This window comes from Gadus macrocephalus, chromosome 13, assembly GCF_031168955.1.
Source record: "Gadus macrocephalus chromosome 13, ASM3116895v1".
NCBI lineage: Eukaryota > Metazoa > Chordata > Actinopteri > Gadiformes > Gadidae > Gadus > Gadus macrocephalus.
Window position 1 is genome coordinate 2214286 of NC_082394.1, and position 25531 is coordinate 2239816.

A 25531-nucleotide genomic window follows, 5' to 3' on the forward strand; every position below is an offset into this window, starting at 1 on the left:
GCGCGTTCCACCATATGTAAATTAGTTGTGTATAAAGAATGGGGAACGGGGCTTAGCTGACAGAGGAGCGAGGCAACAGTCAAGACCATTATATGAAGGCAATATGTAGAAGAAGAAGAAGGGAATACAGAAGGAGATTAGAGGGTCAGGGAGGAGCAAGAATGAGCTGTGGAGAGGGAAATAGCCAGAAGAGACGAACGGGGAAGGAAGAAAGAATTAGAGGAATCCGATAAACTCCTCTGCATCTTAAACATTCCTCACCCCCTCAACCCAAACATGCTCTCAGCCAATCACATCGTCCCCCCCCCCCCCCCCCGCTGTTCCCTGGGGCATCCCGAGAGAGAGAGAGAGAGAGAGAGAGAGAGAGAGAGCAGCAGAGGAGAGAGAGCAACAAAGAGAGAGCAGGAGAGCAAGAGAAAAAGGAGAGAGAGAGAGAAAGAGATAGAGTAGGCGAGAGCGAAGGAAGGAGAGGTAGAGGGAGAGAGAGAAAGAGCAGGAGATAGAGAGGGAAGGAGAGGGAGAGAGAAAGAGCAGGGGAAAGAGGGAAGGAGAGGGAGAGAGAAAGAGAGAGAGCGAGCAGCTTAGTGAATGGAGAGCAGTGCTGAGGGAGGGATGGAGAAGCGGGAGGCGGGGTGAGTCGTGCGAAAGGGGGAGGAGGGTTACGCTGGAGTAAAAGAGAGGGAGAGCGAGAGAGTGAGCCAAGGAAGACCAGAAGAGGAGAGTGAGAAGGAGAGCGAGGGGGAAGAGGAGCACGCCACCAGAATCTCACTCTCAGTAAACACTCGGCAGCCTGCACCCTGCCGTACGCACACACACTCACACACGCACACGCACACACAGTCTTACACACACACGCGCGCTTCCTGCGCGCACGCTACTCCCGACGCGAGTGGGAGCGATGACACACGCGTGCACAGCTGGACCCGCGGCACTGGAGTGAGACGGACTAACTTTCTGCGTGTTGCGTGAGTGGGTTGTTGTGACTCCAGCGGAGCCCGGGGAGAGGATGGAGGGACGCAGCGAGACGAGCGCCACAAAGACTGCTACCGATACGGGCTGTCGCTCACCTGGGACCTCACACTAAACCACCGGGACGGGGACCACTTGTTCCGCATGAGCCCTCTTCAAAAACCTGTCATCCACCCACAGCTGAAACCACACGGCGATTCTCCCGGCGGAGGGGAGGAGGACGAAGAAGAGAGAGGGAGCGAGAGGAGCGATTAGGACAGAGTGGGTTGTGTGTGTGTGTGTGTGTGTGTGTGTGTGTGAGAGGCGTGCGTCCGTCTTGCTCAGCGCGTGTGTAAAGTGCGTCTAAGGGGCCGATGAGAGTGGCAGAGTGATGGGTCCTGCAGAGTGCTGACCCCGGTGAGGTGCCGTCTCTGGGCTCGCTCCGTGGGCGGGCAGACCACCGCCGTGCTGGAGCACCACACCTGACTTTACTGCCGGAGAGACCCCCCGGCCCCCTCCGTCCTCTCCCCGACCACCAGTACCCGTCTCTGGCTGAGGAGACGGATTTGTGGGGCATACGGTGATAGATCGCCGGGAGACGGTCGAGATAAGAAAAACAAACGGAAGGGCGACTCACACCAGCACCCGATGACAACTGACAGAGGGTTGTTGTGATAGCGAGAAGAGGCACAAGTACCGATGGAGCGGCAGTATCGTCTTCTAAAGAACCGGGGCTTTCTCTTGTTTCTACGCGCTTGGAATTACCTCAACCAGCGAAGGAGTACGCCTGTTTTTGTGAAGTACCTACCATCCTGTTTTTCTACATTATTGCCTGATTCAGGATTTATGATCGGTCGTTGGGACGTTGGGACAATTTTCCCCCAGGATGTGAAAATTATTACGTTGAATTGACTAATCAATCAATATCCTTCACTATAACACTCTCTCCTCCCCACATCATTCATTTTCTTGTCAAACTTTGGCGTGCAGCGATCGGGTCTATTCCCCAGCCCTTTCTACCGAACAAAGTCTTTCCTGCTCTAAGGACGATCGTTACAGGAAGTAAACGTTGGATTCATATCGCATCAACTGGACTTTGTTTCTTTGAAATCGGATTCCTCTTGGATGTAATTTCCTCCTTTCTAACCTCCACACGTGGACACCCATGGATACCTTTGTTTGACTCAACATCGCCACAGCACAAACAAGACGACACTGTCATGAACGAGTCCCCTGCTGGGAGCTGAACTTTCGACAAACACACATCACCCTGGTATTAATTATCGTCAACTCCTCCAAGCCTAGATGTAGCGACTCCTGTGGTCTAACAGCCTTCAGTTAGAATTACAGAATAGTACAAAAGGTCTCCAGCCAGATCTGTCATTGCTTTAACAGCATGTAGCATGAACGCACGAGCAAACAGTGAACGAATAGAAAACCTAAAGAGTAAAAAGGAGCAACCTAGATAACAAAATCGAGTTTGAGCGTAGAAGTGAACTGAGAAAACCTAAATATAAATAAGATACGATCTTTAATTGTCGTGAAAAGCTAAAGTTTAAGCCGAGCTCCCCCTGTGCCCTGGCGGCACTGGCCGTGCCCAGAAGCTGGTGTTGGCACCATGTTCTGTGTTGGTGGCAGTGATGGCTCCGGCGGCAGGGAGAGCGTCTCCGCTCCTCCCCGGCCGCCCCGGCCGCGTCTCTCCTGCGTCCTCCTGTCTGTCTGCGTCCTGCTCGGCCAGCTGAGCCCTGCCCTGGGCGCCGTCTGTCCGCCCGGCTGCATCTGCGGCTCCGACATCCTCAGCTGCACGGCGATGGGCGAGGGCCTTGAGGAGGTAGTCCCCGCGGGGATGCCGCCGCGCACCGTCATGATGGACCTCAGCCACAACCGCATCGCCCGCCTGGAGCCGGGCTCCTTCAGTGGGCTGGCCCGCCTGGAGACGCTGCGCCTCAACCGCAACCAGATGGCCGAGATCCAGCCCGGCGCCTTCCTCAACGCCTCGGGCGCCGCGCTGAGGCACCTGGACCTGTCCTCCAATCACCTGCGCGTGCTGGAGGCCCACTACTTCACCGAGCTGTCGGGCCTGGAAGAGCTGCTGCTGTTCAACAACCGCATCACCCGGGTGGAGAACCACGCCCTGGCCGGCCTGGGGAGGCTCCGCAAGGCCTATCTCAGCCACAACCGCCTCACCGACTTCCCCTTCTTCTCCATCCGGGAGGACAGCCACCCCGAGCTCACCATGCTGGACCTGTCGTCCAACCGGCTGCTCAAGCTGCCCATCGACGACATCGTGAACCTGCCGCTGGCCGTGCAGAGAGGGCTGTACCTGCACAACAACTCCCTGCTGTGCGACTGCTCCATGTACGGCCTGTTCCGCCACTGGGAGGAGCGGGACTACGACACGGTCAAGTTCTTCAGGCACGAGCACATCTGCCTGGTGTACGGGATCCAGAGAGGCACCGTGCGCTTCTTCCAGCACGCCCGCTACTTTGAGAACTGCAGCGCCACGGGCGACCTGCACATGCCCGACCCGCAGGAGAGCGACGTGGTGGCGTACGCCGACCACCGCGTGGCGCTCCACTGCGTGACCGGCCTGCGCGGCCGGCACGTCAGCTTCATCTGGGTCACCCCCAACCAGGAGTACGTGGCCCCGCCCGGCAACAACGGCTCGCTGAAGATGTTCCACAACGGCACGCTGGTGATCGCCGCCGTGAAGCACGCCGACGGCGGCGTCTACTGGTGCATGGCCCGCGACCGCTCGGGCCGCCGCAACGAGACCAGCGAGGTCAACGTGACGGTGGCGGTCCCCCTGGAGGGCGACGTCCTGGAGGGCTTCAACACGGGCTTCACCACGCTCCTGGGCTGCGTGACGAGCCTGGTGCTGGTGCTCATGTACCTCTACCTGACCCCCTGCCGCTGCCCACCGTGGCGCAAGGTCACCGCCCCGCCGGCCGTCGTCACCGCCCCCGCCCCCGCGCCCGGCGCCGGGAACGACCCCGCCGCGGGGGGCGGCCAGTCGTCCATCCTGACCCCCACCCCTCCGGCCACCACCGAGGGGCCCGGCCGCAAGGTGAGCACCAACAAGCACGTGGTGTTCATGGAGCCCATCAAGGAGCAGCAGAACGGACGTCTGCGCCTGGGGCCCGGGGCCATGGTGGGTCACGGGGGCCACCTGGGGCCGGGCCTGCTGCTGGGGGCGGGACACCCGGCCGCCAAGCCCCCCGGCCAATCGCAGCAGAGAGCCGGCGAGACGGACTCCATCGTGTCAGTGTTCTCGGACACGCCCATCATGTCGCCGTAGCAACGGGTACCGACGGGGTCCCGGACTCTGCTGGCTGGCGAGCGTTCGTTATGGTCTTATCCCCCCCTTCTGTTCCCCTGAACCCCGGAACCCCTGAATGAAGCCTGCAGCCCAGCAGCCTAGCGTCTGACCTCAGCTAAACAGTAGTTATATAAGACTAAGGACCACAAACAACACACCATGTCGGTAGTAACGTGCCTTGTGACACAAGGCCGGCGACGAATCGAGTGGAGCGTAGTCCGTCAACGAATACGGTCCGAATATTGCCAACGCTACAAAAATGTAATAATAAAGTTGATAGTCATTATATTTTTCGCCCAGGTCTACCTACTTATCCCTTCAGCCACAAACCAATGCACTGTGATGGCGTGTACTTACAATGAATGGCTCAAATTATATTCATAGGCAGAGTGAGGGAAAGCCCAGGGAAGAGACAGAGCCAAGACGTGGGCTGGCCGGAAAGCAGAGATGGAAATAATGGAGACGGAAATAGAACGACAGAACGACTGAGAGGACAATCGATCAATTGACGGAACGTGACTCTGCCCAGGAGGAGAGGGGTAGTGGCAGTCATGCAGGGAGGCGGGACGCGCACACAGGGTGCATCCTGGTACCTCAAAGGAGCCTGGACCACTGCAACTATAATATGAAACCGTGTTGGGGGCCAGCACAGCGTAAAACCTTTAATAAACCCATGCTACAGATGCCTTCTTGACAGAGAAAGTGAGAGAGGCCGAAATGACTAACCTCTTTGTATAAATACTTTGCTTTGATTTTCTCCAGAGCTGATGACCCGATATCATATATGCATAGTGTAGCTCTGTCCGAACGGGACGTGTTTTAGACTAGACAGGGTAGAGAACAAGTGCTTTTTAGAAAACAAACGAAAGAAATTAACCTTAAAAAAAAAAAACGCTATGAGGAAAAAGCTTACAGAGACTGGAACGCATTCACCAGTCGGAGGGCAAGTGCACCGACTTCATTAAGGAATAAAGAGGAAAATCTATTGAAATGTTTAAGATAGCTTTTATGCTCGGCACATTCGCTGCACATTGCACACAATTGATCTCGGCAGAACGGTTTGGTAATCGTGTGCGAGGGAGATGCTCCGGTAAGCAAGTCTTATTTATTGATCTCGGCAGTCGATTCCTAGAAGGTCCCTGAAACTCAGTGACAATCGCAGGAAAAGGCCAAAAGAAAGAAAGAAGGGACTGAAGTCTTGCCTTTGTGTCTTTGGAGGTCACCAGAGGATTGACTGGACAAATATTACCATTGGGTCGTGTTGATTTGAGTGTTTACCGCATCTCCTCTTCTTCAAATACTGTTCTGCTTTTGCCCCCCCCCCACCTGTCCCTCCTCTCCCTCACGTGTCTTCTCTCTATCTATATGTTAATAAATCTCCCGGCTCGTTCAGCTCAGTGTCTGCTTCCTTATTGGTCGTTACTGGGGCAACAGTTTGCACCAATACCTGGACCTTTGCTTTTAACCAATGGCCACTCAGAGTGCTTAACAATCACTACCTCCGTTCGACCGTTCACACACACTTTCACAAACCACCAGGGGTTTCAAACACGCAAGGCGACTCCCGCCTCGTCATGAGCAGAGAGGGTAAGGTGCCTTGCTCAGGGACATACACTGGGACCCTCGGCTGGCTAAACCGGGGGGATTGAACCAGCAACACTCTACATCCTTCTACATCCGGCCGATTTGTAACGTAACCTATATTTCATCACTAGCATTTTAACCTTTTACATCACAATCTACTAAACCATGTCGATGCTTTATCTGAACAAGTGGTTGTGGTAATATATTGTTCAAATAAACATATGCGGAGCATGTTCACAGAGCAATTTCACCAAAGTGCGATTGTATCATGGAACTGTGTTCCGGTCTTCAAGAGATACACTTTAAAAGTATTAAATAAAGTGGGTTTAGTGCCACAGCTTTCAAAGTTGAATTGAAATATGACAGGAACATCCATTTACTCAAGTTCATACACATAGTAGGAACCACAACAACTAGATACAGCTAACATTTACATTTTAGTTGTGCGATTTGTCAGCGTGGGTTGCAAAATGGGTTGTTTTCCACAGTTTTTGCTTGTTTTGGCTTTGGCTGAGGGGGCAGGAGGAGGTGGATCAGGAGGAGGTGATGATGAGGACGTGATGAGGAAGAGGAAGAAGGAGGTGGGTGAGGAGGGGGAGGATGATAAGGAGGAGGTGTATGACGAAGAGGAGGGAGGAGGTGGATCAGGAGATGGTGATGAGGAGGAGATGAGGAGGATGTCTGCAGGAGGAGGTGATGAGGAAGAGGAGGGAGGAGGTGGGCGAGGAGGAGGTGATAAGGAGCTGGATGAGGAGGGGGCAGAGACAGGGGTACGAGGGGAGGATACGAGAGGACAGGCGAGGCGAAAGCAAGCAGAGACATAGTGGCCGTGTAATTTGAAAGGAAGGGACAGGAGTACAAAAAGGAGATTGGAGCAAGAGGGATAAATAAGAGCAGTTGCAAAGAAAGTACACCGCCACAAAGAACCGGAAACGGCAAAGTTGGTGAAAGGTCAAGAAAAAAAAGGTTTTGAGATTTTTATCTGCACAGAAAGCAGTGCAACCTGAGAACAGCTCAAAGGCACTAACACGGAAATATCCTCAAATATGAATGCACATTCCACAAAGAGGGCTGTATGCAGCCCAATCTGCAAAAGGCCATCTGTTTCTTAATAGAAACGGCTCGCTAATTAAGCAAATTAATAATACCACCTTACTGTCTGCTATAATCATCACCTTGTCCTCCACCATTATCATCAGCCATGACGCACACCCTAGTGCAGGGGACCCAAGGGCCTGGGCTTAAAGAGAGAAGAGCCTTCTCTATTATGGGGTCTCAGAATGCCCCCCCCCCCCCCCCCCCCCGGTACTTGAAGAAGTACACACGCTGCTGTTGTACCGTGCGTTAGATGCAGCTTCCTCCTGCATGCATCACCAAGTGGGTGCTACATATTGGTGGTGGTTAGTGAGGTCCCCACTTCACTTTAGGCGTCTTTGAGTGTTATTAATTATTATTATTCTTCATGTTTAACCTCTGTTTTTCTTTTATTCCTAGTCTGTTTTACATAGTTTTGAATGATGACTATATGCTCTGTAAGGTGACCTTGGGTGTCTTGAAAGGCGCCTCTAAATGAAATGTATTATTATTATTATTATATTAATCTGAAGCACCATCAAGCGACGCTGTGAAACAAAACACTAGGGATGCCTGTTGAGATGTGTTTAGGTAAAAACAGACAAGGGTTGTCCTGTCTATCATTCAGCGACTGACGGGACTCTGTAAATCCTCACCGAGACCAAAGCTGATCGCGCCAGTCGTGCGCGAGTGCATGTGTGTTTGAGAGTGTGAGTGTGAGTGTGAGTGTGAGAGAGAGAGAGAGAGTGAGACAGAGAGACAGAGAGACAGAGAGAGAGAGAGAGAGAGAGAGAGAGAGAGAGAGAGAGAGAGAGAGAGAGAGAGAGAGAGAGAGAGAACATGCACAACGACATGAATGTTTTATTTATACCGAGGTAATTTACTTCACACACACACACAACACCAGTGTGAGGTGAACAAGGTACACGGCCACTGGGAAGGATTCCTGAGGGCTAGGCACTAATTAACACTCAGTGTGTGCGTGGGTATGTGTGTGTGTGTGTGCGTGTGTGTGTGTGTGTGTGTGTGTGTGTGTGTGTGTGTGTGTGTGTGTGTGTGTGTTTCAGCGTGCGTGTGTGGTCCAGTAGTACAGGTCGACCAGCATGTACCTACCAAGGAGCATACTTACCACCCGACTGCAGCTCAGACAGTGTATACATTGAGTGTACCAGTGTGCGAATGTGTTTCAAAAGATCACTATCAATCACATATTTCAAGCACAGCGAGAAACTAGAAAGAAAGTCCGATCATTATAATTGCCTCAATATTTGAGCATGACCCAGTTTTGCTCAAAGGACCGAAAAAGGACACGAGGCATCCTAAACCATGACACCCTAATCTTTGAGGAGTCATAGTTGTGGTCGTCTTTCATTATCAGTTCTGCTCTCGATTCCACAGAACAAGAAAAATGAAGTCTTTGCCAAATCCATAGTATTCTTTTTAAATATACGCTGTTTTTAAATATACGTGGAAAATGTCAGGGAACCAGCATTCAAGGAAGGGTTATTTATAACAAGATCAAACAGAACTGCTTATAGGTCACAAGATAAAACATAATTCATTCATTCATTTAGTCATTAATGCATGCATTAGTGACCCTCCAAACGGCCATTCTGGTCTCCTTACCCAGATGAGAATTAACAGAACCTAAACCAACCAAACCCAATCAAACCCCCTCACAGGGACCAGGTTTTGTACCCAGACCAGTTCAGGAGTACTTTGTAAGAAGTAGCGTTAATATCCTCTTACTATCCCCAATGGTGGCTTCTCTGCTTGACTCCAACGTCACTGGCATCAGCGTAAACAACTCAATGCATCTCATAAGCACGCTGCATAGACACACTCAGGCCCGAACACACACTTGGCTGTAACATACACACACACACACATAACTAATGGTGGTCATATGTAAACATACCGACAACTCTGAATGTGTACACATTCATTCTCTCACTTCAGTACACAGTAGCACACACACACACACACACACACAAAAACACACACACACACACACACACACACACGGAGCAAGGCAATTCATCATTCCTCCTCAGCACACATTAGTGATTCCCTGTGTAACCTGCGTTTCATTATTTAAGCGGGGCGGCTGGATGAAGGCTGCGCAGCGCTCACTATCGCGGGAGTCATCAGAATACACTACGCCGTGAGCAGTCCTAACCACAGACCCGTACGCAGAGCCTATGAGCCACTCCCCGCCGCCTTTCTCCTCCCTCCTCCACAGTCAAGGGCTAAAAATAATGACACCATTTACTGAACCATCTGGGAGCCGGCGACGGAGAGAGACTCCGAGGAAGTACACACCGGCGATCCTCCGGTCGAGGAGCACACACACAGACGTCGATGTTTCTGACCGCGGGGGCCGCGCATGGCGGGAGTTGTGCCAGGAGGAACGCGGAGAAGGCCAATTGGAAGGCCGATGTAGACAGAGTAAAGGGGAACTAGGAAACAGGACTTACAAGGTCCATCTAAATGCTCCATTTGCCCTTCATCAGCCATGTAGCTTCACAAGACAGAGAGAGAGAGAGCTTCCCGCAGTTTACGCTGGTGGCATTACATGGCCACCATTCACCTCGCTGGCTTTTTGGATCCATCTTGGTTCGTAATGTTTAATGCTGAAGTGAAATACCAACATGGTGATGCAACTGAATGTGGAATATTGAATTCAACCAGGCAAAATGTGGTTAATCCCGCCTCCGTCCGTACATTGGTCAATAGGTCAGTCCGTCGACGGCCCAGGCGTTTCTTTACATCGTCACTGGTCTGAGGGAGGAGCAGGGGCAGAAGATCCCCCCTGCAGTGTGGGGCAGAGCCAGACGAGAGATGCTCCATCAATCAGCATACAACCACTGGGCTTCTCTGCTTCTGCCTGCAGACTGCCCCTTCACAAGCGGACCAGGGTTCGATCAGAGTTTAATTGTGTCTTCGGTGTAATCTTTTCAAATCGAGGCAATTTAAAATTGTTGGAATTTAGCAGATGCTGTTGTCCAAAGTGTCCTACTGAGAGTTCAGATTTCATGCCATGAAGGAGCATGTAGCGGTTAAAAATCTTGCTGCAGGTTGCCTCCAGATAGACTGCGTCTAGACTCTATTTTTTCTTGAACAATACATAAAATAGATAATTGTTTTGCCCCAAAAGTAAGACAAAGGGGCACACACATTAGCACCCACATAAATGAGTGTATTCACGAGCCCACACACACACACACACACACACACACACACACACACACACACACACACACACACACACACACACACACACACACACACACACACACACACACACACACACACACCTTCCGAGGCAGCCTCGAGATGTAGGCGGGGAGAGAGATGTGATGTTTAGTCAGAGAGTGCCAGCTTGGATCTCGGCACAGATCCAGAGCCAAAATGGAGGCAGGTATAACAGTGTTTACCTTCTGCCTTCGCTTGTCGTGATAACACGCCATCTGCTACAAACCAACAAGTTGATGGAGAACACCTCGAGTGTGTACGTCTGAGGCGCGCCAACCTAAGACGCACTCCAGCTGTTTATTTCTTTGTAATTTTATGAGCTAAACAGACTCAGACGGGGACGCTGTGCAGTGACACAGAGGAGCAGTACACCTACTGACATGCACATGTCTCTGGGAGGTTTTTTTTTTAAATTTAAAATCGAGAGAAGAGAAGGATGAAGTATGAAAAGTAAACTGCTGAGAACAGACTTTTTGGATTTATGTTCTTTGTACAGACTGTGGCTTTACGGTGACAAGGTTTTTGCCTGAGTCACGGACAAAGTCATTCCTTCCTCTCTGTGTCAGGCGTAGACGAACGTCCGGTTCTGATCATAGAAAAGGCATGAGAATGTGTGTTCCTGGGTCTGGTTCAATACCTCCCACTGCGATGCTGTCACTGGTATGACTGGGTGGATGTTCCATGCCTAGCCATGATACCTAGTGATAACCTCGCCGAATACAGAAATACTGAACAAAATACCCAGGGGCCAAGCAGTCCCCGAGACAGTGAGCGGATGGTCGTTAAAACGGCAATTTCCATGCCAAGGACACTGGCAGTTGGCGTGGTTGGCAGGACTCGGCGGGTGCTAAGTTCCCCAAACTGCAGGAAAATGAGGTTCAGCGTGCAAGGAGCGAGAGACCTTGGCCGAGAATAAAGTGAGAGGGACAGAGAGCGAGCGAGAGAGAGAGAGAGAGAGAGAGAGAGAGAGAGAGAGAGAGAGAGAGAGAGAGAGAGAGAGAGAGAGAGAGAGAGAGAGAGAGAGAGAGAGAGAGAGAGAGAGAGAGAGGGGGGGGGATGACGGGAACAGATTCAACTGGCTGTCTCCTTAAAAAGATTATTGCCTGGAGAAAACACAGGTAGGGCAAGAGAGGGGAAGAATAAAAACCAGAAAACAGAAAGGCGACCTCACTTGACACGTTTACTACTTTTTTTGTGGGTTTTTATGAGGTACGATATATAACGTGTATTAAAACCTTTACAACCTACAGCAGAACGCGAGGGAGAGTTGTAGAAGCTAAAAATAGGGTGGCAATAAAAAGATACTGACGTGCGTAATTTCCGAATCTGGTTCCTTTTACACACACAGTAGGACAGTAGAGACAGACTCCTTCCTGTACACTTCCTTCATCATGACCTGGCCATCACATCACAACTACTAAATAATTCATGCTCCCCGTAAATCAATGTGAGGAACTGGCATCCATCGTAATGGGTTCTTGAGCAAACAGAGAGAGATGTTTCCAAGGAAAGACCCTGGGCCCGCATGGGCAACAGAAGGAAGCCACTACACACACTAGACTTGGCCCGTTCCTCATGCACCAAAACACTATACAACTGACCCAGGCTACTTCCTGGCAGCCAGTGAGCTAAGCATGTACAAAGCATGCCCTATAGCCTACACCGGTCTGATTCCAACCTGCCGTTGTTTGCCTCATGACCCATTCCCTCCCCTCTCCTCGTCAAACCTCCTCTCATCACATCTGGTCTCACACCCACAGAGGCACCAGAGAAGTGTGCGTTTACTGTATTGTCCCCTTCGTGTCCACCATGTAATCTGAGCTACCATGCGACCCCTTTGATGCTAGGGTGGGCGAACGAGCACAGGGCGTGGGCTTCTAGGGAGAGAGAGAGGAGATGACTCATTAGGATGACGTTTCTATAATTACATGGTGATGACCGTGATTATCCACGCGCCTAACCGGCGGTATCCGTCACTCTGCCCTCTGACGGGGGCTGAGGGACCACGACATGAAGCTCACAGCAGGGAACCCACTGCCCTGGCCTGGTGCTCCGAGCTGCTCGGGGCTCAAGGACTTTTGATGAAGGTCTGTTTGAAGGTTTATGTTTAGTAATGTTTAGTTGAGAATTAGGGGATTCAGGGTTAGTCTTTAATGTTTGAAAAGTGGATTCTGCACACTCTTTATTGCTCCCTAAGGTATTTATTTTCTGCAATAATAACAATAACAATGTTTTGATCACATTCAGGTCTTCGTTAGCACCGTAATTGTCTCCCATCAGAGGCATTGTCATTGGATCATGTAAATGGACTTAACATTGAAAGATAAAGAGCTGAGGTTTGAGAAGGTTAAGCATTAAACGGCCCATTCAACCGTTGGATTAAACTGCTCACTCATACATTAGAAACAAGCTCCAAACTTTGTATATGTGATCTATACAACTTTGGACGTCGAGATGTCTGTTTGAATGTCTGTTTGATACTTCCACACCGTAAAAGACCTTATGCCCCGTTTACACCATCCCGCTAATGGCCGCTAATGGCCGATGGACCACCGATGTGGAAGTCGGGGTGATTCGGGTGACATCGGGCTAAAAATGTATGATCGGGTCAATTTATCGGGGTAGCATTTACACATACCCGATGTTATAACGATAACATAACGATGTATGCCAGGGAAGACACCCGAAGTGCGTTTGGCGTCATTTGACGTCATTTCGAATGACGCCAAACACGTCAAATGACGCGTTTGGCGTCATTTGGCGTCATTTCGGGAGAAGGCAAAGGGGAGACTGGTTTAGACTGACATTTATTTATTTATTTATATTACAATAGCGATTTTATAATAATAGAACGCCGGTTCTAAATGGGCGAAGTACCCTGTAATTATAAAAGTAGGACATCCATCCATCACCCCCTATTTATATTCAAGTGGCAGATTGAGGGTCTTCCTTAACACAATCTGGTCACTCACAATCGTTATTTGTCTAGGGTTCTCGAGGGTCTTTCGTGTGTTGAGGTTGCCGATATAAAGACGATAAAACACGATAAAGCGCGGAAGATTAACGAATATAGCCGATGTGACCAGGAAAATTCCCGAACGATTTGCGATGTCTTACGTTGTACTCCCGTTCTATTCCCGATTATAGCCGATTAGCCCATAGCAACACCTGGTAACCGATTCTACCCCGATAGACCCAAAATTAACAAACATGTTCGTTCTTTGCCGATGTTGCCCGTTGTTGCCCGATCATTGAGCATTTCTTCCCGTTTCTTCCCGTTGTCTAACGATGTTCCCGGGAAGAGTAACGGTGTTTCCCGATGCAACCACGCTATTTGCCGATGTTATAACGATAGCTGCTGATTTAGCCATCGGGCACCATCGGGGCCCACTATCGGGTAGGTGTAAACAGGGCATTAAACACCAGTGCAGGATTGATCTATGCGACACGAGGAGTAACGTTCACAGTAATTAGCTGTAAATGTTCCAGTTAAACGCGTTAAGCATACATCAACAGCCTCAGCTGTTTACAGGAGAGGTGAGAGGCTCTCAAATAATCATCAACACAAAACTACTCTCAACGTTTTTTCCACTGCCTGTTGAGTCCCACCGGTCCCTCGTCAGTGAGTGTGAAGGCTGACTCCAAACATTTGGGCCCTAGTGTTGCGTTCAGGACGAGGTGGTTCTGCAGGCCAGAGCTGGCACAACGCTCAGCGAACAGAAGCTCAGCCCAGAGCTGGCTGGCTGGCTGGGGCACCAACAGAGGAACAGGAGAAGGGAAGGTGATGGCCAGAAGAGGTGAAAGGAACACAGAAAGCAAGGAAGAAATTAGAAAGAAAGAAAAGAGTGGAAAACTGAAGGGAAAAATGCCAGAGAGAAAGAAAGACACAGGAGGGGAGGAAAGGAGAAGAGAGGAGAGGAGAGGAGGGGAGAGGATGGGAGTATGGAAGAAATTAATGATTATATTCTATGGTGAACCACGATTATTATTAGGCCTAAATATCTAATGGTAGAAAACATCTGAAACGCCTCTGGATTCTAATCCGAGGCTTGACACGGTGCCAGGGAGTTTGGGGTCAGGGCGTAACTTAGACCCCCCCCCCCCCAGGAGCCGGAGGCTATGGGGTCAATGCGTGCTGAACTCTGAACTTAGATTAGCGTTGTTGACCACTCGCTTAGAGGAATCTATGACTGATCGTGGGCGGACACCCCAAACAAGAAACTGCTTCGTATGTGTGGATAAAAAGAACGCCGGGATCTGTTGACCGGCAGTGCTTTGCACACTACTCGGCTTTGTTGTTGCCTTGTTTAACGATAAAGTATTTTTGTCATACTTGCTCCGGACCCCTCGATTTCTTTTGCTCTTAGTTAGTCGAAGTGTTAGATCTCGGTTATTTTCCACCACAGGATCTTTCCAACACTTCCCTATCTCACTCTCCATCTCTCTTTTGCTCTTTGTTCTCTCTCTCTTTCCCTAAAGATCATGCTATCTAGTTAAATTGTTCTGTGTGGGCTAGTGTGTGTATGTCTGTCTGTGTGTGCAATTGTGTTATGCGTGTGTGTCTGTGGTTGTGTATTGTTTTTATTGTACAAGTGATGAGGGTTTGTGTTGCTCATCAGGCTCCTACACAACCCCCTGCTGCTAATGATGATAGCATCCCAAAAACGCACAATGCATAGTTCAGCACATAATTACTTGTGTGTGTGTGTGTGTGTGTGTGTGTGTGTGTGTGTGTGTGTGTGTGTGTGTGTGTGTTTTCTAATGCAAATGTGTTTGTGTGTGTTTCTGCTCGATTGTGCACATGCCTGCCTTTGTGGATGTGTGTGGCAGGATGTGTGTGTGTTTGTGTGTGGGTGCCTGTGTAATGCTTCATCGCTGTGCGTCGATGTCCGTTTTTCTGTGCGTGGGTGTGTGTCTGCGTGAGGAGGAGGCTTGATAAGGTTTGATGACAACCAATCAGCCTTAGCAATTTGGGGCACCTTCAGAAAATTATACTGCAGGGACTTTTCTTATGTAACTGGATGAGACACTGGGAGAAGTGTGTGTGTGTGTGTTTGGGGGGGGGGGGGGGGTGTGGGCATCGGTTAGAGTGTGTGTGTGTGTCATTAATGATTCTGCAGTAGTCACTGACGGATAGAATAAATATCTCCAGCTCCCTTTCCTGCTGCATTTCTTTCCCTCTCTCCCTCTATCTCTAAACTTTCTCTCTCCCTCCCTCACTCTCTTCCTCTTCCAATCTCTTCCTCTCTTTGTCGCTTCATCCCTCTCCCCCTCACTCTTTCTCTCTCCCTCATTTCCCTCATCTCCCCCTCTCCATCTCTCTCTCTCTCTCTCTCTCTCTCTCTCTCTCTCTCTCTCTCCCTCACTCGCCCTCTCTCTCTCTCTCTCCCTCTCTCTGTCGCTCCATCCCTCTCCCCCTCACTCTTTCTCTCTCCCTCATTTCCCTCATCTCCCCCTCTCCATCTCTCTCTCACCCTCACTTCCCCTCTCTCCATCACTCTCTCTCCCTCACTTCCCCTCTCTCCATCACTCTCTCTCCCTCACTTCCCCTCTCTCCATCTCCCTCTCTCCCTCACTTCCCCTCTCTCCCTCTCTCTCTCCTTCCCCCTCACTCTCTCTCTCCCTCATTTCCCTCATCTCCCCCTCTCCATCTCTCTCTCTCCCTCACTTCCCCTCTCTCCATCTCTCTCTCTCCCTCACTTCCCCTCTCTCCCTCTCTCGCCCTCTCTCTCTCCCCTTCCCCCTCAATGAGGAGGAATCTCTCCGTCTTATTACTGTGATCCACCTTGAACCTGACACAGAGGATCCAATACCATTAGCCCTTTAAAAGGCCCCTTTTCTGCGCATGCAGGGCTTTAATCATGTCACACATGCATGAAACTGTGCACTCAGCAACAGGGGCGAATTACATTAAGACACATTCTAATCAATGCAGTCCCATTCCATAAAGTGGACATGTTTAGCGAGCGTGTCCAACTCTTTCAAAGGCCTCCGTTACACTTGTCGTTAAGATCCGACTTTCGTGATCGGATGCGCCTGCAAATCCACTGCCATCGATCAGGTTGGTGGGGAAGCCCAAAGGCTGTTCCTGCTGTCAGCTGCTCACTCATGCTTTGTTGTTGAGAGGCGGTGTAAAATAGGCTCGGTCGACGCTTGGCGGCCGGCCAGGGTGGGCAGAGTTTCCCGCTCGCTCGATGCGTTTTACAATAATGACCGGCCAGCGAAGTCACAACATCAGATCTCAAAGTCCGATGTAGCGCAGCACCGCGCCGCTGTGGTGGTGTGTAGATGTGTGTCTACATCTGGTAAATGGTAAATAGACTGCATTTATATAGCACTTTTTTTGTCAATCACCCATTCATGCACATATTCACACACTGACGGTGGTGTCGGCCAGGCGAGGCGACAGCCAGCTCGTCGGGAGCGGTTAGGGTGGAGTGCCTTGCTCAGGGACACTTACGCAATCCGACCCGAACGGATCACCTCGGACTGTCGGACCGGCTCATCGAATCAACACGGGAGCAGGATCCATCTGTAGCTCCAAGGTCCATGCATGGATATATGCTTACAACCATGTATTCATGTGTATGTATGCAGGTATGTATGCGTGCATGTGTGAGTTTGTATGTAAGCATTCATGCATGCATGCCTATTCATGTAAGTCAGCCTGTAGGCATGTATGTACAGTAAGTAAGTAGTGTGTATGTATGTGTATATGAATGCATGAATGTGTGTACGTGTGTATGTATGTATGTATGTATATATATATATACGTTTGTAAACCCCTAGCTCTTTCCTTCTGCCACCTCTCTTTCCATTGCTTTTCTCTCCATCCATTTTCCTCCCTTCCTTCCCTCCCTCTCGTCAGAACTTCCTGTCGGACCCCCCCCCCCCCCCCCCCCCCCTCGGCCCAGTGTGTTGTCGAGGTACGCTTTGGTTTCCATGGGGACAGGAGACCCCAGGCAGCTGGAGAGGGGTACACACACGCTCCGCAGCATGACATATCACCGGTAATAAGCCAGTAACACATACACACACACACACACACACACACACAGACACACACAGACACACTCTCTCACAAACACACACAGAGACACACTCACTCTCTCACACACACACACGCACACACACACACACACACACACACACACATAACACACACACACTTGTCCGTCGAGCATAACATGGACATACGTCTGATTGCAACAGCAGCATCATTAAAAAGACACAGGTATAGTGAAGTCCTATATATGCACCTAGTCCACAAACCGCAACACCACACAAACCCAGGAGCCACTCAAGACGTAAACACATCAAGAATGAGGACAGGAAGTGAACTCCATCAAATCACCAATGTCATCCGCACCACACTTAATTACCCAATTACCCATTGGATTGATAATCATTAGAGATGATTTATGCTGATTACAATGTTATGATGTGATAATGAGACGTTACATCAATTATGAATACGGGAACTGATGGAGGCCTTTCAGCATTAGCATACCAGATAAAAATAGAAACGTTTGTTCAATTAAATATATAGATGTGTATGTTCATGCACGACTTGATTAAATGCTAATCGATAAACTGCTAAATGTTGGATAATACTCCGATGCTTCACTTTTGACATGATTTACCATTTATAAAATATGTACCAATTTATTTATTGAAGCATGACGAATCAATTCCATTGCAATCTTAATTCATTTCAGGGACACCTGTATCAATCCATCTTGTTCCACTCAGACTTAAGTCAAAGGTATGGGTGCTATACATCACAAACGCACTACAGCAATCAAAGGCTTATACACGGAATACACATGTTGCTTAAATGCTTGCCTGATTAAACCTAAAGCATGCTGGGAAAATACATAACATAACAAAATAATATAATACATCGCATCATGCACAACCTCATTCCTTTCAACTAGCCTCGTGGCAGGGGTTTTCAACGCCTCAGAGATGTGTTGGAAGGGTTTAATAAGGAATGTTTTCCGCAATTTCACCACAGCCTTTCACAAGGCTGTTAATTTCACTCTGAGAATCCCTTACAGAAGAAGAAATAGCCCTTTTATTCCCTCTTTGAGGACGCCGAGCAAGACGAGTCTACGCATCGTGAAAGAACCAGAACAAGTCTTTGGAGATTGTTAAAATATTTGTTCAGTTGCTATGCCGATACGTCTCGCAGCCTCGGTCCGATTGCACAGCGTTACCACGTCGACCGTGGGGGGAAGTACCAGAAGGCCGCTTTACTTTAATGGGCTTCAGAGAGCTCACAGTCCGTTTCACACCACAGACATATATCATTAGTCCAACACGTGTAACGACGTACAACATGTACTGACACTAGGTTAGGGTAAATCAAGTGGACGACATGACGGCCACGAAATGCTGCTCCTCTGAAAGTCGTTTGTGTTGAAAGAGCGAGGGAGGATGTGGTGTGCTCTCAGCAGTGCTTTGAACTGGACTGCTGGTTGGAGGCCGGGGCTTCTAGAAACATTAACTGCCTCGTGCGGCACTGTATCAGGCCTCAACACAGCAGAGGGGAAACATCAGAAGGGCTACTCTCTCAAGTGGAGCCGCCGGCGTCGATATGTGTGATAGCAAGCTCTTAGATATGGACCAGGAAAATAAAAAAGCACATTCAAAGGCTTGGCATTTAAGTGCACTCAAAATTCTTGTGCATTAGCTGTAAATCCGGTACACTTTTAAATACACAACGCACCTAATACAGTGTGTTTGTTTTGTTTTATTTATTCCATTGGACTTCCACCTTCCAGTGTCAGAAGCCTTCAACATAACGTTGGAACAGTGTGGTGTTTGCCTCAAACTGAATACAGAGAAATAGTGTGTTTATTATCTGGTTCAAGGAGATCTCTGTGCTTCCTGAGACTGTGTCTCAGACTCAAATGAAATCAATAAATAACCGAGACTGCATCACGGGATGGCGCAATATTGAAAGTGGTCAGTGGAAAACACACCTGCCTACACCAAGAACACTGTAGCATGAGATTGAGATGCTGACGAACCAGCATACACCTCCACACACACGCACACGCACACACACACACACACACACACACAGTTCATTAAATAGCGATGCCTCTCCTCAGACAGCTGTCAGATCGGTAATAAATTCGTAAACCGTTTCCCGGAAATGTTCGCGAGGTAACATATGGTTGCTGATCCATATTTTTCACTGCAGGTCTGTGCAGCTTGTTCCTATTAAAGTGGTAGGGATCCATGTTTGTGATGGTGTATAGAATGTAACTATCCTGATTCATTGTGAATTATTATAACACAGCTCTGTTTCTCTCCGCAGATCAAGCCCGTTCAATGCCTCTCCCAAAAATGACATACAGATATCAATGCAAGTGGGAGGGAGTTAAGTCTTCCCTGTCAATCAAGGAGAAACGCAGTGTGCAGAAGAAGAAGAAAGGTAACTTAAAGCCGTAACCAATAATGAACCATTATCACTGCTCTCACAATGCCAGACTGATATTCAATGCAAAACCCACTTTTAAATATCTGGAGGGAACCCGAAGGCTAGGATTATTTATGCTGTACACTGGATTTCGAGTGATCGATGAGATATGGTGGGTGACAATAATTAAACAAGGTACATGGAGTTTCATTTATTACACCATGAGAAGAGCTCCACGACATATGCCCCGATGCACTGAATAGTAATCTCCACCAGTTGCCTTTGCGTGACTTTCTGTCAAGATTATCTATCAAATAGGGAGAGAGAGAGAGAGAGAGAGAGAGAGAGAGAGAGAGAGAGAGAGAGAGAGAGAGAGAGAGAGAGAGAGAGAGAGAGATAGATATGGATGGAGAGTAGGATTTGGATAAATTAATAAAAGGAAAGAGAAAATCACTTAAAAACGGACAAGAAGGGAAGGAGGAAAATAAATAAAGAAACAAACAAATCACTTGAAAAATAAATGCTCAAAATAATCTTGTGGTTAGAAAGAAATTAAGTAAAACACCTAAAAAAACAGACACCCATTAAATGAAGAAATAATAAGAAGAAATAATTACAGAACAAAACACAAACAAATAAAATATTAGTATTAGGAGAATTTGTGCCTTTTCAAATACATTAGACTTCAGGACAAACATGTATTTACCCCAACCCATGTACTACACACACATCCACCCACACACCTACACACACCCACACACACACCCGCGCACCTACACACACACCTGCAGCGGTCTGTATCCCCTGCTGCAGGATGGGAGCTCTCATCAAAATAAAGTGAGGCTAGCTTCAGGTTGAGTTCCCCAGCCCCTGCAATCCCTCGCTGGCTGCTGGTAACTAAAGCCGGGCCGGTATTGACTCCGGTGGAAGCTCACTGTTATTTCCCGCACACAGAACAGGTGTTCTTTTGAAGCTGGCCTTCAGAAGCCCCTACTCTACCATCAGCGCTGCCACTGTTTACCAGACCGACGCACGCACTATGGATCTAGATGAAAACAGAACGCTAGTAGGCACGTAGAGCTGGAAGGTCACAGGTGTGGAGTCATCGGCATCGTCATCTTTACATGTTGTCAACATCAAAAATAATACGGTTTATATATTCAGAGAGTGAGCATTCAAGTTGCTCTTGCCCCGTTTCAAATCATCCGAGATAAATGCGGTCGGCTTTGACGGCTCGTCAAAAGAAGTGCGATTAAGTCGTCAATTTGAGCTGTGGTGATTTGTGATGGCCATTAGTAATATTATTGAAGATTACATGATAAATAACCATGATAACCACTTCTTTATTCCACCATGAATGTCATCGCTGATGAGCCTCACAGCCCTTACGGAGAGGGCTAGAGCTGTTTTAGAAACCTGCCACTGAATCCGCCTTACAGTCAAAGCTCCCGACGAGAGAGGAAGTCAACCTCTCCCACGCACCATGATGGCACTCCGGCAGCGCACTGCTCCCTTCTGATGAGCACTCCATGATCGGGGCTCATGTCATATCATGAAAACACGCTGGCCCTTGATTGGGTGTCTGTGTGTAATTTCAGAGATCGAGCGGAAAAACTACCGGCCCCGGGGATGGAAGTGGGTCAAGGGCGGGGAGGAGAGACGGGACCTGTGCCAGGCTGTAATGAACACACTGGGCCGTCACCTTCCCGGAGAGCGGCCTCTAACAACACATCATTACTCGCTGCGCACGCGGATAACCCCCAGCTAATCAGACGCATGAGCAACTGTGAGGGTCAGTGTGTGTGTTTGTATCCGTGAGTCTATCTGAGTGTGTGTGTGTGTGTGTGTGTGTGTGTGTGTGTGTGTGTGTGTGTATGTGTGTGCGTGTGTGTGTGTGTGAGTGGGTCCATATCTGTCTGTGTGTGTGTGTATTTTTGTATGCGTGTGTGCGTGCGTGCGTGTGTGCGTGCGTGCGTGCGTGCGTGCGTGCGTGCGTGCGTGCGTGCGTGCGTGCGTGCGTGCGTGCGTGCGTGCGTGCGTGCGTGCGTGCGTGCGTCTGTATCTGTTGCTGTTTGTATCTTGTTCTGTGTGTGAGTGTGTGGGTCTGTCTGTTTTTGTGTGTGTGTGGCGTTGAACACCTTTCCACATGCGCTCACAGCCCAGCGGTCTATGAAGCTGAAAACTGATAGCTGTATGCCTCTGCTAACACACAGCTTTTGATATAGCATCATGCTCTCTCTCACAGGTTCACTAGAGGCCAGTTCACCACCATCAGGAGACCAGAAGATCATCGTCCTTCAGAGGGACACCTCCAACAAAGGAAAGCTGCTGTAATTACAGATCCAGCGGGACGAAGATCAACGCAACCAATTAGCGACCGGCAGACCCACAATTACATCCGACGACAATACTGAAACGCGTCCAATCACTGGGATGCAATCACAACATATGAGGGCCTCGTGTGTATTTGTGTGTGTGGACGTCATGGGTGATGCGAGAGACATGATCACATGGCCACCAAGAACCAATCAGAGCCATCGTATTTGGAATCCAAACCGCCTTTTGAGACCTCCAGATGGAGGGTACTTACGTCGGCACTAATTGGCATCTCTCTCGGCACACTCTGATGTTGAAACCGTCACTAAACAATACACTCCACAACACAATACAAACAATACACACATAAAGGACACTGCCCAGGCCACAATTAAAGGGCCCCTACTCAACCACTCGGTGGGATCTACCCTATAGTGAAATCAAAAGTGGGAGTGTCCCCCCCGACGGATGTCGGAGGGACCAATGACGAGCCTACCAGGGGAGCTGTTCCAACAGGGGGGCGGAGTCATCGAACCTCAGGGTCGACCCTCCCACTTGTGATGTCATTAATGGATATATTGTTAAATGGCTTATAATGGTTAGTCAACATCACAGCTTTGGGTAAAATAAAGGCACTTTAATATTCAAACATAGTGTCAACAATACAATTCCAAAAGGTTTATTTGAACCCAAGTGCCAGCATAGAATAGGATCTGAAAGAATGCTATACACCCCACATGGGAGCAGGCTATACCCTGGTTTCACAATCCTCCTGACATAACATGTATAGCTTCAGCACAGGACAACACTCAATGCTAAATTCACAAAGACACAAATAACAACATCAGCGTGCCCCCTGAGCCCTGTCTTCTGATGGCCCCGAAAGCGCTAAGCTAATTAGCTTGGTGCCGGTCTAATCTCTGGGAAGCTACAGCTGCTGATGTCATTCGGCCGAGCAGTAATGGACAATGATTAGCGCCATTGATTTTCTACACTATGAGACTGGGAGGAGCTGGAGGGCGAGGAGGGGGAGGTGGAGGATGATGAGGGAGAGAAGGACGAGAAGGAAGAAGGGCGAGAAGTGGATTGGGAGGAGCAGAGAAATAAGGAGAAGGAGGGGAAGGTTTTAGTAGTCCATTCCACAAAGGAAAGGAGAAAGGAAAATAATAACGTGACAGAAGGATAGGGGTGATAAAGAGAAATTGAAGAAAATATATGCCGCCTCCACCAAATGGCATATATTGTTATCTTTCCTTCTATGCTTTTCTTGAAAGAGTATTATAATGTTGTGAGTGCAAATGTTGTTTACTAGAGAGAGAAAGAGCGAGAGAGCAAGAGCGAGAGAGAGAGCGAGAGAGAGAGCGCGAGAGAGAGAGAGCGAGAGAGCATGAGAGAGAGAGAGAGAGAGAGAGAGCGCGAGAGAGAGAGAGAGAGAGAGAGAGAGAGAGAGAGAGCGATAGAGAGAGAGAGCGCGCGAGAGAGAGAGAGAGAGAGAGAGAGCGAGAGAGAGAGCGAGAGAGAGAGCGAGCGAGCGAGAGCGAGAGAGCTAGAGAGAGAGAGCGAGAGCGAGAGAGAGAGAGCGAGAGAGAGAGAGCGAGAGATAGAAAGTGAGAGCCGAGAAAGAAGATGCACAACACAGCAAAATGTTGTCAAAACAGCAGGACTGAGTTAAGGGGAGAGGACCTGGGCGAGGGGGGTGAGGTTGGGGGGGGAGGCCATCAGAGCAGATGCCTGAGAGCCATCAGCGGTGGGCCATGACGTCTCCCACCACCCCCAGGAGGAGCACAGAGAGGAACCACTGATTTAGTGCCACGACAACAAACGGCTGTTTGCAGCTCTGCTGTGAACAGGGAGCAGACGGGCGGAGGAGGGGGTGGGGGAGGAGGTGGGGGAGGAGGAGTTAGTGGTGGAGGAGGAGCTGATGGTGGAGAAGTTGATGGGAGAAAGAACGTGAAGGGGGAGAGGAGGGGAGCGAGAGGAGGAGGAGGTGGTGGTGGTGGAGATGGGGGAAAGAACGGGAAGGTGGAAAGGAGGAGGAGGAGGAGGAGGAGGAGGAGGAGGAGGTGGTGGAGATGGGGGAAAGAATGTAAAGGTGGAGAGGAGGGGAGGGCAGTGGGGGAGGGGAAGGAGGAGGTGGTGATGGAGAAGGAGATTGGAGAAAGAATGTGAAGATTGAGAGGAGGAGTTGGAAGGAGAGCACTGAGGAGATTTGGGGAAACCGGAAAGAGGGGATGGGGTTGGAAGGCTGAGGAAGGACCACGATCCTCCTCTTCTGTTTGTATCTTTTTCTCTGTGTGTGTGTGTGTGTGTGTGTGTGTGTGTGTGTGTGTGTCTGTTTTTGTGTGTGTGTGTGGCGTTGAACACCTTTCCACATGCGCTCGCAGCCCAGCGGCCTATGAAGCTGAAAACTGATAGCTGTATGTCTCTGCTAACACACAGCTTTTGATATAGCATCATGCTGTCTCTCAAAGGTTCACTAGAAGCCAGTTGTTGGAACCAGATTGTACTTTTCTTTGCAGTAAGAATTAAATAGGATTGCAAATGTTTGTAGAAAATTTGTAGAGGGCTTTCGGAAAGATGAAATAAAATGACAAAACGAATAGAGTTTAATTGTGCTGGGCAAATTAAACGAGGAGCATGACATGAGGGATGAGCGAGGTGCATGAGTGGAGGGTTAGGGTGAGTATGAGCCGTGGGGTGGACGGTTGAATGGAGGAGTGTGGATGGGTCTGTGTGCGTGTGTGTGTCATTACATTTATTATATTATAAGAGGAGAAAAAGAGGACTAATTGTCCTCCAGAGGAACATGAGATGGGGGAGAGAGAGAGAGAGAGAGAGAGAGAGAGAGAGAGAGGGGGAGAGAGAGAGAGAGAGAGAGAGAGAGGGGGAGAGAGAGAGAGAGAGAGAGAGAGAGAGAGAGAGAGAGAGAGAGAGAGAGAGAGAGGGGGAGAGAGAGAGAGAGAGAGAGAGAGAGAGAGAGAGAGAGAGAGAGAGAGAGAGAGAGAGAGAGAGAGAGAGAGAGCTACCTCTTTTAACAGAGAGAACTAAGCGCAGCTATGATAAGGGATAGTTATGAGGCAGGGCTGATGTAAGAAAAGTAAGTGATGAAGAGAGCTCATCTGCATTTCTCCGTCATGTTCCCAACCACAAAAAAGAGTACATATGATGGAAAATGTCAATCATGAAGCAGGCAGTGGAGACTTCAATAGGACAGAGATGAAGTAAAGGTGACAATTATTAATGAATACATGGATAGACCGACAGATTGATGGATGTAGAGTAGATGGATGGATAGATGGATGGATGCATTGATAGACAGACCGATTGATGGAGATTAGATGGATGGATGGATGCATTGGACAGAAGAATTGACAGATAGATGGACGGGTGGATAACTACAAACCAGCACAGTGCACTATAAATAATTACGCATTCAATTAACGACTTGTAGCTCTGTTTTTTTCCTGTGTAACAGGATCACAAGAGTCGCAGCAACACTGGGTCTAGCAATGACCTACATTAATGAACCATTTCCAAACAGAATGAATCCATGTACTCGCTGCACACTTCCTCAGACTGCCAGCCAGCTGAGCACACTCATAACG

The 25531-nt window shown here is 49.1% G+C and overlaps 2 protein-coding genes and 1 long non-coding RNA gene across 3 annotated transcripts in view; 1 reads left to right on the forward strand and 2 right to left on the reverse strand.

The window, feature by feature from the left end:
* The window catches only part of LOC132470778 (E3 ubiquitin-protein ligase RNF123), a 125757-nt gene that overhangs the window by 28916 nt on the left and 71310 nt on the right, over positions 1 to 25531 (reverse strand).
* On the forward strand, positions 568 to 5657 carry amigo3 (adhesion molecule with Ig-like domain 3). The gene has a single exon (XM_060069500.1). The coding sequence runs from the start codon at positions 2567 to 2569 to the stop codon at positions 4244 to 4246; it is 1680 nt and encodes a 559-aa protein (XP_059925483.1). The 5' UTR covers positions 568 to 2566; the 3' UTR covers positions 4247 to 5657.
* Positions 19945 to 23962, reverse strand: LOC132470773 (uncharacterized). The gene is made up of 2 exons (XR_009528706.1): positions 22709 to 23962; positions 19945 to 22561 (listed from the first exon to the last, which is right to left on the reverse strand). It is a non-coding gene; the product is annotated as an uncharacterized LOC132470773 (long non-coding RNA).

Coding starts and splice junctions, on each gene's coding strand:
- amigo3 (XM_060069500.1), top strand. CDS start 2,567: ATGTTCTGTGTTGGTGGCAGTGATGGCTCCGGCGGCAGGGAGAGCGTC.